The 15,807-nt window shown below is 34.9% G+C and overlaps 1 protein-coding gene across 20 annotated transcripts in view; it reads right to left on the bottom strand.

The window, feature by feature from the left end:
* Nucleotides 1-393: 393 nt before the first annotated feature.
* Nucleotides 394-15,807, bottom strand: part of arvcfb (ARVCF delta catenin family member b) — a 292,166-nt gene continuing 276,752 nt past the window's right edge. For 18 of the 20 annotated variants that reach the window (XM_039771488.1, XM_039771493.1, XM_039771494.1 and 15 more), the window contains 6 exons: nucleotides 12,285-12,396; nucleotides 10,622-10,709; nucleotides 9,926-9,979; nucleotides 8,708-8,799; nucleotides 3,599-3,711; nucleotides 394-3,067 (listed from right to left, as the gene is read on the bottom strand). In XM_039771488.1, coding sequence (XP_039627422.1) covers nucleotides 3,610-3,711; nucleotides 8,708-8,799; nucleotides 9,926-9,979; nucleotides 10,622-10,709; nucleotides 12,285-12,396 — 448 coding nt within the window. In that variant the 3' untranslated portion in view covers nucleotides 394-3,067; nucleotides 3,599-3,609. The remainder of the gene's footprint in view (nucleotides 3,068-3,598; nucleotides 3,712-8,707; nucleotides 8,800-9,925; nucleotides 9,980-10,621; nucleotides 10,710-12,284; nucleotides 12,397-15,807) is intronic. The other 2 variants (XM_039771498.1, XM_039771497.1) reach the window with 2 other exon arrangements.

Genomic DNA, 15,807 nt, shown 5'->3' with positions numbered 1-15,807 from the left:
TTTGCCATTTTTGTGACAATCTGTCATCCGTTGTGCATAAAGGGAAGTATTGGCTGTTCCTAGCATTTACCCATTTACTCAATAAACTTTAGTGTTATATGCTTCACATGCATTCTCTCCTAACTGAAAAGAGCTGAACCAGAATGAAAACCATAGAGCATGTTAGCATGCCTGGGGCAGGGTTGTCTATTTAGGTACATGAAACAAAGTGAACGTGCTAAATCCTGGTTCCGGATAAATTTTCAGCATAAAGGCACACAACTATAGATGGATATGAAACACACTATATGACAGATAGATAAGTAAACAGAGAAAATAGAAAGATAAACTATTTCCTACATTTTCCTTTGGTTGTTTTATTTAGGAGAAAAATTATAAAATTGAAATCCTCTGTTATTTTTCTGCATTTGTTTATTTACTTTTTTAAACAAGCCGAATACTTGCTGCAGGATATTAGTGAAATTAACATAATACATTCGGTAGCACTGCATTGGGATCTATGAAAGCATAAAACCACTTCTTCTATGAACTGAAACCATCGTCAACAAGTTTCAAGTTTATAATACAATGTAAATACAATGTGAAAACCCAACCAATCTAGACTACATTGACAAAGCTAAGAGAATAATAGCATATAAAACACATGGTTAATTCTTCATCTTTTCAAATCTACCATGAAAAGTTTAAGGCACATGATAGTTACAAACACATTTGCTACTAAGTAGTACAGTTACTTTATTAAACATTTTCCTCAGTAATATCTACAACAGTTAATTCATCCTTGTCCCTTGTTCTCTCAGTTGTGGTTTGCGAATGCTCCTTTTATACTGGTACAATTAAAGTACATTTTAAAATATATTCAACAACAAATCCCTGGTCATATTTTTAATATATATATATATATTTTTTTTTTTTTCAACTGTTTGCTTTTATTAAAAAAAATACTATTCATACCCTTTGGTTGCACACTGCTAAACAGCCAGGGTCAGAGGTCATCATCATCATCTTAGGAAAGTAAAAATGTAGATTCACACACACACGCACACACAAATGTGTGTAAATCATATATACACACGTGTATATGTATATTTTTAAACACAGGCTGTAAAAATAAAAAAATTAGGCTTGTTAAGCTATTATTACGTGTGTTTAGAAATTTAAAATATAGACTTAAGAAATTCACAATGATCACACAAAAATAAAATGCTACACTGCAGGCACATGCCATTCCTTTTTTTTCTTCTTTTCGATGAACAAACGTTTCCTTGACCAGCTCCTGGAGTGACCTCGGCCCTGCAATCCGATGCCTCATGTGAGTGTGCTGTGTGCCAACAAGGCAATTTCCCCTGCTAACTTAGGGTCTGCATTATTATACTGAAAAAGACAAAACACAACAGCAAGCTACCCTTCCACTCCTCCCTTACCTTCACACTGTAGAGAACAAATGGTGATTCTCGTTTTAGTCGGAATGCACGAATGCAAACCCCATATTTTGCGTTAAGCATTACAGTGCCAGTTTCCTGCCATACATGCCTCATGGACTGAGAAGCAAGCGCAACTATAAGCAACACTAAGATAAGATACTGCAGGCACAGGAGCTGACTTCACACAACACTCACTTCTGTTTCATGCTTGCTTACAAAGAGTTAAAAAGATGCATTATTTAAACCAGCAAATATTTTCAGTCACATTTAAGTCACATTGCTGCTTATTTGTTAATCAGATTTTAACTTTTTTTTCCCTGTGTTTGGAACAATGGCAGTAAAAACCTAATGTGGCACCCTAGAGTCTGTCCTTATCTGACACATAATGTGTAAGTAGGTGTTTTAAATTTTGGCAATCAGTTTAAAAATTACAATATCTTAAAACTGAAATAAATCCTCTAATTAAACAAATATGTTTTCAGCAATATTGCCGTTAATTCAGTTTACACAAAATGCCACTGCATGGCTGTTCACTGGCTTCTTAAGTGTGTTCTCACATTAGACAGACAGGCTGCAGTGAGTGAAACGAAACATCTCTTTTATATTCATTTAGAAAAAAAGAGAACCAACCCAAAAGACACTGTGTTGAAATGGACTTGTTAATTGGGATGAGTAGACCAATCGAGCCCAGCTACATGTTTCCAGTGTTAACCTTTTATCCTCTTAAAACTTGGATACGCAGAATTGGCTTTTTTGTACATCTATGCACTAAGGTGCGTCATAACAGAATAAACATTGAGTTTACTGAAATAAAATATAATCCATTTGTACAAAGTACATTTCAAAGCTGCCTCCTCTACAGAAAAAGGTTAGTAAAAATCAGAGTAAGTGGCACTCTCCGCACACCCCATATGTCTATGCTTAGTTTAAAAAATGAGTCTTGAAAGAGGAGCTGCACAGAGGCTTCCATTGCGTAAATAATGCTTTCCATGAATAAAAACAGTCCAAAAGTTGAGACAAAGCCAGCACATTGCCATAAGAGCAGCTCTACGTCCTGCGGTGAGTACAACCAGCCAATTCCACAACAGCCCCAATCTTCAAAAAAACTTATCCTCCCTGGACTTAATACTCCCTCAAACCAACATTCACAAGCTCTCCCTCCACACCCTAGAACAAAAAATAAGGGAAAAAAAAGTACAATTCCAAAAAAGTGCTGGCACAACCCCCACATAATCTCAGTACATTTACTGATTTTTTTATTGTCTTTTTTTCCTTCTCAGAACCTCCTAAATTTTGTCTCCGATTCTCCATCACAGATCCACTTGACACGCTCCCATCTCACATTAGAAAAACTGAAGAATCTAGGCGGCTGCAGCAGAGTGCTTTTTGGCCTTGCTGGGTATATGTTATGTTATGTGGGAATGTAGACATGAGCAAAGGTTTGTAGCTTCTTTCTGAACTCCATGAATGTCTCTGCTGTGTAGTGATCACAAGTCTTCTTTCATTCTTAGGTTTTTATCCCTGTGATTTCAGCATGTTGTTCCTTTACACTTTTCACTCCGTAGACTTGTCCATGATATAATGACCTCTGAATCTCATGGCAGTGGTGAAAGAAGAGATACCCCTTACTTTGGAGACTATGCCTGTCAAAAGAAAGACAACAGAACATGTGAAGAGTCTTGATGGCCAAAGACCATCCTTACAGGCTTGGTGCCTATTAGTACATCACTCTCACTTCAAACCTTCTGTCAAGTATTTACATTATATTTAAAAGAATTATAAAATATATATATTTTTACTCTGCTTTAAGCAACCTGAGGAGGTGGGCAGCTTCTGTTAATTTAGCTTGTTCACCTACTAGGAGAACACAGCAGAGAACCCACCTCCTTTGTTTATATCCCAGCCAGCATGACTAATTCAGCTACAGGGGTAAACAGAAGAGGAAACACATCTTTTTAGTCTGAAAACAGTCACATTGGCCATCTTGGCAAATGAGGAATTCAAAAAAGTTAACTCCTTCCCGTTATTCTTATTCAACTAAGGTGAGAGTAGCAGAGGAAAAATCAGGTCAAAAAGACCATCTGGATTAGCAAGAAACAGTAGGGAAAAACAAAAATGAGAAATGATTTGAAAGATGATTTATCTTCTCAGTCAGGAGACCAAGAAGGACCTACCATGCATGCAATTAGACCCAAGAGTCAACAGGCTGAGGTTTAGTGTCACATGCCTCCACCAGATTCACTGACGGCCTGTTATTCCTGATATAGTTTTTCCTACTTGAATCACTCTGCAGCAACAGGTAGTGGGTTAACATCGCAGGAGAGTTAAAAAGTGAAAAAATAAATAAATAAATATATAAAACATAAGAGGAGAGAGAGAGGACCGGAAGCAAGTGTTAGTTCAAACATTAATAAAGCAGTCCAAATACATTTTAAGAGGAAATCAGACTTAAAGCATGCAATCCAACAAACAGGATAGACAACGGAAATTGGACTGTGAAAGCTAAGTACAGTATGTTCCACTTCCTCAAGATATAAATTAGCTTTAGACCAAATACAACAGAAATCATCAAGGCAAGCAGTTAAGTGTTATTTGTGTCTTCTACTCCCTGTAGTTAATAAAGTGAAAAAACAGAAGTTATATAATTTTCTGAATGAAATAAAAAACTGTACCCATATATAGCACACAATGCAAAAAATGTACATTTCTCCCAGAAAAACCAATTAAAAAGTAATTTAAATGTTAGTAAATGTTTGGTTCCCTTAAGTTGTATATAAATCAACTGATTTTATTAATAAAGCACAGTGCTTTAAAACAGAGGGTGATGCACATTTGGATGACACATGCTATCAAATCTCTTTTTTTTAAATATTCCATTAAATCCAGTGTGTGAGGTCGAAGCAAATACTGTCATTACACAATCTTGACTTAGCGCACCCAGAGATGTATCATGTTTTGAGTGTATATATGTTTATTTATCTATCTATACATTTATTTATTGAAAGAGCTTATGTAAAATACAAATTTCCCCCTAGGAACAAAGAAAATCCGATCTATCTATACAGTAGAGTTTCAGCTATAATTTCCTTTTGCTATACACATCAACTCATACTGGGCCAATTTAAAAACACCTATTAAATTAACACACATCTCTTGTGTAGTATGGAAGTGCATTTTACAGGTGTGTTGCATTCTTCTTACACAATGTTGAACTACTGTATAACAATAACTACTTTGTAAAAATAAAAATGAAAGTACTGCATAGTCTAAAGGTTTGTTTAATATATGCCTATAAAACCCCTAACAAATAAAAGCAGCACAGAATCAATCAGTTACCTGTATCATACAGGACACAGCCCTTTAAATAAAATTTTATTGAAACTTAGAAGGAATAAGCTCTTTTTCTTTTAATTAAATACTCTAACATTATGTTTTTGGGAATGTAAATCTAAATGAACTAATGATGGAAGATTGTTTATAACTGTTGCAGACCTAGAGCTACATGGCATCAGGATAAAACAGCAATGTTTCCTTATATTTACAAGTGGTTAACAAAAACTGTTACATCTGATCTAATATAAGAATCTCCAGGAAAACCAAACAAGTTTTGTTTTTCAACATAATCCCAAAGAACTCTAATAAACTTATAAAGTTCGCAAAGCTTTTCTATGCCACTGAAATAAAGCATTTGGTCTTGTTTGTAGTGGAAATGATGTCATTATTACTGCTGTGTGGTGCATCTAACTGAGGTTTGGGGAACAGCTGGCAATTCAAAGGGTCAGGTCTAGACAACAGGGTGATATGAAGTTGGACTTTTAAACAATTATTTGGTTGTAATTTGTTTTCAAATGTTATACTGTATATTATTTTAAGACATGTATCTTTGTAGTAGAAAAGCATGTATTTAGGAAAACTTCCACAAATCAAAGGAAAAATTTTATTTTACATATGGTCCACTCAGATAATACCTGATCAGACCCAACATAAAAGTAAGAACTAGAGGCCACTACCTGCATAATAATCACTGGCTGTTAGTCTACAAAGACAAAAACTAGGTTTTTAATAGCCCAGAGCCACAAGAGAATTGTAGAGTTAATCTAAGGCTTGAACGTAAATTGTGCCTAGCTAAGACTGGTCAAAGGGCACGAGACCTAAACGTGAGAGGGTATTTGATCCCCACAAAACTACATTTCTTTGGTCTAAGAGATGTGTCAGGGAAGCACAAACCTGGCATAAACTCAGAATTATAAAGAAGCTCAATGGCTCTGACGTTTTCTTTCATCCAGAGTCCACACCGGTTCAGGAGACTGACCAGTTTACTGACAATCTAAGCACATTTAGTATCTAGACTCCTTGCAAGAAAAGGTGCTCTACATCTGGGTTGTACTTAATGATTTGCTACAATCATTTGCTTTGCTTCTCTTTTAGGCACATTAGGAACCTTAAGTTACAGAATGTTAATCTATAATGCATAAATTAATTGTACACCTTTTCTCCTGCTTATTTTGGTGCTCTATCTTGTTGCCAGAAGTTAAAGATATAAGAGAAAAGGGAAATTAGTTAGCCACAATAACAGTCAACCCTGATGGTGACCATAAGTGAAGCTGCAGATTCCAGCTGCACTGTACAGGCTGTTAAATGTAAACATATAAAGGCTATGTTGGGGATATGGAAGACTCTCTTGAGGGATATGTAATAAAGGGTCTGAAAATAAGAACTGGGACAACCTAGGACCCTTCCACAATAAAAAAAAAAAATAGGATGAGTCTAGCATCTCAATGAATCCATGGTTTTGAAGAGCAGCTCTTGAAATCCATGCAGTGTGAGTAGAACAGACTAATATTGACTGGTTTTGGGAGTCTTTGAGACATGAACAGTGATCCCACGCTGTATCACGCTCCGACTTTCGCGGCTTCAGTCCATCGCAGATTTTAAATGTAAGCATATCTAAATATATATCACAGATTTATTGCTGGTTCGTGGATTTCTGAGGAGAATGGGTCTTTTAATTTATGGTACATGCTTCCTCAGTTGGTTTGCCCAGTTGATTTCATACAAGTGTCGCTATTAGCGGATGGGTGAGAAGCTACCCAATCAGAGCACATATTACGTATTAAATAAAACTCCTCAATGACATACGATATGCTTCCCGTGCGGTGCTTTGCATACTTAAAAGCTCTAACAGCACGTATTGATTTTTGATTGTTTGCTTTTCTCTGTCTCTCTCTCTCTCTCTGACATTCTCTGCTTCTGACACGCACTCCTTTAAAGAGGAACATATATTTGCATTCTTTTAATTGTGAGATGGAACTGTCATCTCTGTCTTGTCATGGAGCACAGTTTAAACTTTTGAAAAAGAGACAAATGTTTGTTTGCAGTGTTTTGAAGACCCTGTCTCTACAACCTCCTGTGTTTCTGTGCAAATCTGTGATCCAAGCGTGACAATATAAAAATAACGATATAAACGTATGGTTTTTACTTTGCAGATTTTCACCTTTCGCGGGGGGTTCTGGAATGCAACCCCCGCAATTGAGGAGGGATTATTGTAATCTATATAGATTAAACATTCAAAATCATAACAAAATGTGCACATGCTCTCGACAGCAATGGCTTGCACCTTCAATTTCTTTGGAGTCAGGGAAACCCCATACTTCTAATCCTTCAAATATCTGGACCCTGGGTCACAACAATTTATTCCATGATTCATCTTCAAAAATAAAATGCTTTTTAAATTTCTCCAAGTCTGAAAGCTTTCACTTGAGATTCTCCTTGGTACTTCAAATGTGGTGATGATATACTTCAGGAGTCAACACTCTTGTTACCCAACATGTAACGTTTAAGGGTTCCTGAAGAATGAATTCAAATGACAAACACCTAATCTCTGCAACGTCTACTGTCTTACACACTCTTGATTCTTCCTTTTGATTCAGACAAGATTGTGAATATTTTCTTCTGCAGTCAATGTCAAAGGTCAGTTACACTCAGGGTCAACTCTGAGAGATATCCTGCCACAATAGAAGTATGCAGCCAACATCTTGTCTGTGGTATATGAATAGGCACTCGTGGTATATTTTGACAGGGTTAGAATGACTATTGGAAGGCATATTGTTCTCTTACATTGAAATTTAATGACAGCAAAAAACTTGATTTTGCAGTTGTTAGCAATCATTCTGATTTAATTCTAAAACAAAAAACATTCAGTATAAACCACAAATGCTAAAAAATGTAATTAATATATTCTACAAGACAGGTGCTAATGTAGAGCCAATTTAAAAATCAGCATTGTATGATAACTCTTAAAGGTCAAAACATTTTGATCACTCCTAATATCTGATATAGGCTACATAGTTGAATTTCTTCTTCCATTACATATATGTCAAAAATTTACTAGTTCTCTAACTTTGTTCCACTAACTATACTGAATCACTTTATATAAAGATAATATCATAAAACTGTAAATATGTTTTTAATAATAATGTACCTCAAATTAATCTGACACAGCTCTAGGAGCAGGATCTAAAAAACCAAATATAAAACAGAAGTAAACCCTAGATGGAATGTACTGTATTCTTCCAAAACTGTACATCAGCTCACATCTCAAACTCTTTCTTGGTTAGACCATGAAAAATACATCTGGGAGATAAGCCACCTCTCGAGTAAAAAAACACACATATCATGCAGTGTTAGGGTCTTCATTAATGTATATTTTTTATTAACTGTTTTGGGATAATAAAGCAGTTGAATAAAATCACTTGATAGTATAATGTTTGATACACTATTAGCTTGCTGTGTAATTCTGCTAAATTAAATAAATACTGACTTACTTGCAATGGAAACACTGTATTTGTAGTACTTAAAATTAGAAAAGGTTCAATTTACTCAACAACAAGCCAACTCAAGGATTTCTCAGTATTTGATAGCTATTTGTAAAACTGTCCACAACTAATACTCTTTAAAGCTATCATCATTTTTAGTTATAACCACTTCAGTATCACCACTTAAAAGTCACATAAACCTTTGTTTTGTTTCCTTAACTGATTCTACAAATATGTCCAGGCCACGCTTGGTACTTTGACTAGTTTTACATAAAAGTAACATGTCAAATGGATTTCATGTGCTCTGTATTGGTCATCCATTATTATCTCACCAGCAAACAATCCTTCAGTTCTAATTATTATATCTTTGTTTTGGATAAAAAAAATACTTGTGCACAGCTCATCCAAATAACCACTAATAAAGTGCCCTCCATCAGTCGGGCAATAATAAAGTTAAAGCCCTTCTACCTTTAAAGGTTCTCGTTCTGTTAAATCTCCACGACCATCTTCATTTTTATACTTGCACTCTTTATTCCTGTGGTCAATTGTTGAATATGCATCTAGAAAACACATAAAGAGAAATACAGAGAGGGCATTTAATCTTGTAAATTAGATTAGAGTACATTTTGCATGGGGTGTCCTGTTGTCCACAACAGCAGACTATGTTTAGAGATATTTAGGGTCAGAACAGTGCAGCAATTATCATGAATGTCAAATATAAAAGAAAAGGTAGTAGAGAGTATCTACAAAATTACTCGGCTGTATTGAAGAGTAAAATTCTTCTGTAGTCCTTATAGTAATAAGAGTATAATTATTACTTATGTAACGATACCCACATTCTGTCTGGGAGAAAAGTGACAGAACATAACCAGTATCCTGATCTAAATATATGAAACACAACTAATATAGTGAAACATCCCCTCTTACAGAATAATTTGAAAGATCATAACTACCTAATTTTGTAAAAAAAAAAACAAAAATACACAATCCAGCACAGTGCATTCATTTACTGATTATTTGACAAATGCTGATAATGATGGTGTAAAATACAGTAAGAGCCATCCAGAACTACACTACTCGTCACTTCTGTGCCCTACTACTTTCAAAATGTTGATTTCATGTATGTGCTACTATGACCTATCCATCCATTCATTAATCAACAAGTTCAAGGATTAAAGATTCAAGGCAGGAACCAGCCCTGGGCAGGGTGCCAGTCCACAGCAGGGTACATTCACTTAACAGAAATAGCAACAGTCACTTATATGGGTCACCTTGGAATCATAAATTAACTTTCACTTCACAATTTTGAATATTTCCGTCTTTTGAAACACATTTGTAAAGAATCAGTCTATACTCATTTCTTAAATCAAATTGTAATGTATGATAACTCTTCTCTGTAAATTAGCTAAAACTATTACAAAGTCAAATAATTATAAACATAGATGTCCTAAAAATCCTGCCCTCTCAACCTGTATATCACAAGTCAAAATAAACAACACAACTTTATTGCACATTTAATAGTTTCTGTTCACAGTCTGTGTGTTGACTACCCTAAATCATTGCTAACGTACATATTTCACACACTTCAGAACCATCATCATACAATAATCCCAAAAACGAGTGCATGTAACAGATTCTGAACATTGAAGGTGATGTGCACAGCTAGACATGCTAATTGTGACTTACCAGGGCCAAGCTCATCCATTGGTATCATATCACCGTTGCTTGATTTCTTGTTTCCTGCAAAGCATTCACAGTCTGTTTTCAATCTTCTACAAGATGTGTATTTCTCATGAAGCAGTATTATTTGTTCACTGGAGTGATTTATTCAGAAGCATGGCAGCATCATGGGTGCATGGCACGAGTGTCGCATGTATATGACCCCAGGCCTGTTCAGGTTTTGAGGCCTTGTTTTATGGACTGTTGAAAAGCTCTATGAACTGTCACAAGCCCATACTTGATATTACTGATATTATTTTATCTGCACAGAAATCCTCTTTCCTATTGTCAAGCGTAGGGCCTCTGTGTGAAAGAGGTGGAAAGCCACTTTGGGCTTTTTGGATTTCAATTCCAATTTAGAAAGAGGATTACTTTTTTTTTTTTATTTCATTTGAAATATAAGGACAACTTCTACACAATGCTCACCTCATTTTTTACATTTATTATACTAAAAAAATGGTGCAGAAAATGAATATCAATCTTTGTGACTTTTTGCCCAAGTAAGATATTGCCCTATATATATGCATATATTGGCATATATTATCTTTAAGGCAAAGACAAAGGAGGACATAACTGCTATTAACTGATGTGTTGCACATGGTCCAAACCCCAAACTACACATTAAGGTGACATTTTGTCTGTGCCTGACAAAGATGCACTGACCTTGGTTTCTCTCCATCAAAGGCAGTGTGCTGTCATCATAGCCTGGTTTTCCTCCTTTGGAACCTTTTGGAACAGCAGCTGCCAATGGCTTTGAAGTATGTGAAAACAAAACAGATGAATTAAACCACACTCTGAACTGTACACCAATCATTAGTAAATAATTTCAAAGAAAAATTAGGCCGCAAAGCGTAAGCAGGTGTATCATGATGGTTTTAGTTAAAAAGATAGTATAGACAACCAAAACATCTCTTTAGGAAATATCCATCTGGCAGACAAGTAACCATCTGGCTTGGCATTGTTGGGAGTGTTTTCCCATCCTATTCTCAGTGACACTGTATAATTTATACAAAATCAAAATATAATGGCCTTTCTATTATAATAGAATTCCTTTCCATAATACACCTGAGCTTAATCTTCCCTATCTTACTTCAAGCCTGAACTCAAAGCATTTCTCTTCTGCTAATGCTTTCTAGTCTTAACACTTTGTTTCTGTAGATTTACTTTATTTTAGACATCCTGGATAGCTCTTTTTGTTATACATCTTGTTATCTAGAATTTTAAAATGTATTCTGTGATTTTATGTTATTTTTACATGTTCTTTAAGTCTGTGATGGACAGTGTGATTTTCAAAGCTGTTGTGTGCTCGGCTAGTAACATTACTTCAAGAGAGGCCCACCTGAATCAATAATCTAATTAGATGAGCAGGCTCAGTTATGGGGTGCACAGTCACAGCCCCCTGGAAGTAAGAGTGGAGGACAGACTGAAACCAAAGCTGTGTGCCATTATGACCAATACTGCACATCCTCTCTAACACAATAGCATTGTGGACTTTCAGCCAACAAAATTCTTTAGAAGAAGTGTGTCAAGAATCACTACTGGGGCTCCATCATACCTACAGCAAAACACTTTTATGTTGCCTTGTTGTTATTGTGTGTGTTTTTTTTATCTTTAACAAAGTTAGAGTTTTTTTTCTATATATCAATTCTGTTACCTATGTTTTGATGATAATCTGTATTCATTTAGTTATTAAACGTTTGCAAAAAGCAAAACTGCTAAATATCTCCCTTGGCTTAAATAAAGACTCATCTATCTGTTGATAGCTCTGTGTTTTACCATCTTCTGATTAACATTATGTGTAGCAACCTTAGGTCTGAAAAAGGTGCTATGTAAAAACTAACATTTAGAACAGAGCTATAAAATATTAATAGCCAGAAAGCAAAATGCCTTAACTTTTTCATTGGCAAAATGAATCTAATATTGGTATTGCTTCTCAGGTGAGACACAATTATCTTTCAACTGGTTTCTCACTGCTGTTTAAACAAGGTAGAGTTATGTAAAGATTGTCTTTACCTATAGATTATATGCAAAAACAACACACTTGGTTGCAAGCAATTGTATTGCAGGTTTAACTTCAAAATTGATTTACTGTGCTTCTGGGAAAGGTTCTTTATCTGCAAGGACTTAAAATGTGAAACAGTGAAACAACTGTACTTTGCACATGTAATTTGTATGTTTTAGGAAAATACATACAAATAAACATATTTCCATGTTTCTTTGTCAACTCACCTGTATTTTACACATACAGCTTGAGCCACTTGTTCAATTAAAAAAAAATCAAATGTTGACTGGAGCTAATTCTTCTGAGAATCAGAATCAGTCCTACCTGAAAGTGAGATTTATTCCAGCCTTCTTTGTGTAATGTATTTCTCAGCTCCTTGTAACTCCACACCGTCTGCAGGACATGGGAAGCTGCCTTTGTCTCACGTGATGATTGGCTGCATTATGATGAAATAGAAATAAATGATTAGTTACACTAATAGAATAGACAAAGATTTTCAAATGACACATTTTCAAATTTGGAAAAAACGTTTTATCTTACTCATATTTGAAATTAGTCAATCCCATTCTAGCATCATATCCAGTCATTTCATAATAAGGGATTTAATTTTGAATTTGCACTGCATTTATTTCAAATGAAAAATTCAGAGGAAAAAACAAATGGTAAGCACTGTATGGTGAAAAACATCAAAGATACAACATTTAGCAATGAGTAATTTAATTGACTGATAGTGTGGCACCACTGGTAACCAAGCTTAGCATCAACTTTTGATTGCCAAAAAGGAAAAATGGTTCCCATTTTTAACAGTTTTTATTGAGAATAAATTAAAAGCTGCATAACTATGACATAAAACAATGTTTAAAACCCAAATTACCAGAATTAAATTATTTTAGTTTGTTTGTTTTACCTAGTACTTTACAGCATTTCAATCAAACTGTTATCATTTAACATGTCCAAAACCACCAACAAAACAAAGTCATACTGTCAGCCCTCGATTCCTGTTATACAAAGTACCACTAGTAGAGCAGTTATTATCAAGATGTTCAGAGATCCTTCAAAAATTAATCCAGCAAACTGCTGCCTGTTTGCTCATCTGTTCTCTTTCTCTCTCTCTCTCTCTATCAAATTTTGGCCTTTCAGATATCTGTTCTGATTCCCACCACATATTATTATCCCTTTAACATGGAAGCCTTGGAGTGAGGGTCTCTCAAGTGACACAGAACACATCCTTCATATACTTAAAATTGCACTGTGTGTCTGTCCTGCAATCTATTTTATTATTTAGCTTTCAAGTAAAACTGTGCACCAGCAAATGAAAATAAGTTGGTTAAACAAGTCTAAACTGCAACTGCTAGCATCATTAAGCCATCCCTGAGCCAAACAAAATGAAAAAATATGCCTATTTCTGAAAGTATTGCCACCTTAAAAGCATAAATCCCTAGATCAAAAGAGCTCAAGCAATGGGTGGCAGATTTCTTAAAATATAAACAACTATATCAGTAATTTTTAACACAATACAATATTACCTATTTTATTAGGTTAAGTATACATCATGTACAGTATATACTCATTCTGTATGTGGCAAACATATTAATTAAAATATGCAACAATCATCTGCATGTTTTAATGTAAAATAAATCTAATAAGAGAATGAAACTGAATGATGTCAATTGAACTTGCATTATTGGCAGGGTCTCTTTGACAAAAGAAGCATTTGTGGTTAATCCATGACAATCTCTTTTCTAATGAAGTAAATAAAAAGCTGCACGAAACAATCTTTTACTGTATACACTCTTGCATGGTGCAAAAGAATATGTTCTTTTGGGTTTTGAAAGAGCAATGAGATGCACTTATTGCTAATCGGTCTATCAGTACACAGGGGGATTTTCACCTCTAGGCAGTGGTGGTGGTTCTCATAGGGGGGTTTGCAGGTGTGATGATACAGAACTGCTCTGAGTGTGAAACTCCACCAAAATTTCCCCCAATATCTTGGAATGAATTGCAAAATGAGGACTTGGAAGCATTTACTGTGATGGTGCCTGTGTGTGTCATTTTTGTTCACTTGCCTTCTTTTTTATGCCATTTTTTCAAAAATATTCAGGGATACTTCACCTACTTGTTTCTTTACTGCAGGGATGTCAAACTCAGTTTAAGGAGAATAGAATTAGTCAACAAACAGCTTGTTTTACCAAACTTTTAACTTCACAAACATGGTGCCTCTGTGTTCATTATAATTAATGATTCTGCCTCACATCTCTTTTGAAACTGTCATCTCTTTATCAGCTTTTGCTTTCTTGGACAATGCACTGGGTTAGTAAAGTCACCATCGGCCACAGCACCAAAATCAGTGCTGAGAGGAAAAAATGACATCAGTGCCAGGACTGGCTCTAACATTTTTTGCTGCTCAAGACAGAGCTGTACATGGCATCTCCTTCCCCTAGCCACTCATAACACTTTTATGAAACTGTTCTGTCATACAACATAGGATTATTGCCGTCTTATCCTTTGATATAGTCATACTTATGCAACATTTTGTTTGTAATCTGGTAGTTTAAATGAATTAGGAACTGATCTATATATTCTTATATGTATTTTACGTGGACTTTTACATATCTGTTTTAATGATTTTCACAATTTTTGGTAAATAATGGCAAAACAATTAGCAGAATACTGCAGTATTAGGTAAATGAATGTAAATTTCACTTATTTTAGAATTGACTGTATATTTACAAAATGTGTCAACACAAATAATATACAAAAACAGCAATATACATGTTAATTGCTTGACGGTAGTTCAATTTTACATACAAATAATAGTATTATTACAGTTCTCTACAATTCTATAAAATACAAATCTCTAAGATTCAATACTGCCTGTTTTATTACTGTTATCTTTACAAATTTAGAAACAATTCTTTTAAACCCATTGCTTAGGCTAATTCACTGATAAGGCTGTTAAGAATTATATAAATCACAGGGAGGAGAGACACATGTCTGCCACATTGTATGATCTGCTTTTTCTAGAATTTTAACTAATTTCACAAATTATTCACTCTATTACCAATACAGAATAATAATAATCATACTTATATAAAACAAGCATAATATACATAGTATTATAAATGCAGTTTATAAGAAGTGTATCATCTGGTATGGCCAAAAATCTTCAAAAGTCTTAATGGGAGTATAAAATATCTTTCTAAAACTGCTCTTAATAACAAGGCACTCTGACTGCAAAATAAAGGAAGAAACAGAGGAAAGTATTTGTATGAAAATTCTGCATCAATGTCAAAATCAGCATGTAAAATACGTAAGATAAAGAGCAAACTTGCTAAAAGGGAAAGCAACACCTGCACCTGAAGAAAATGAAACAAGGATGTCCAGTGTAAACTGTTCCTCTGTGAAGTCAAGAACACTGCATCCTCAGTTTTGGGACACCACTCATAAAGGGCATGAGGAGTGCTCCAGGTCAGCGCATGAAGTCTAGTAAAACAACAGTCTGGAGACAGGAGAAAATTTAGCTAAAGCGGAATACATCGGAATTAATGTGGGTCACATTAATGTGTATGTCAGGTAGATTGCCCAGTGGGGGCTTGGTGGTCTTTTGGCCTGGAACCCTTACAGATTGTTTTTTCTCCACCTTAACTTGAGTGTTTATTCTTCTGTCCACCTTAGCCAACTCACCATATCATTAGCCCATCTTTCCCATCATTTAGACAGTAATTTAATAAAAAACAAAAAGAAGAAAAAAAAAAACAATTCTTTATTTATGGACTCTATTTCTCTTTACTATACAGTATATTTGTCTGATGTAAGTGTACATTACTTTTTGTATACTACTTCTGCA

This window comes from Polypterus senegalus, chromosome 12, assembly GCF_016835505.1.
Source record: "Polypterus senegalus isolate Bchr_013 chromosome 12, ASM1683550v1, whole genome shotgun sequence".
NCBI lineage: Eukaryota > Metazoa > Chordata > Cladistia > Polypteriformes > Polypteridae > Polypterus > Polypterus senegalus.
This window is presented reverse-complemented; position numbering and strand designations above follow the sequence as displayed.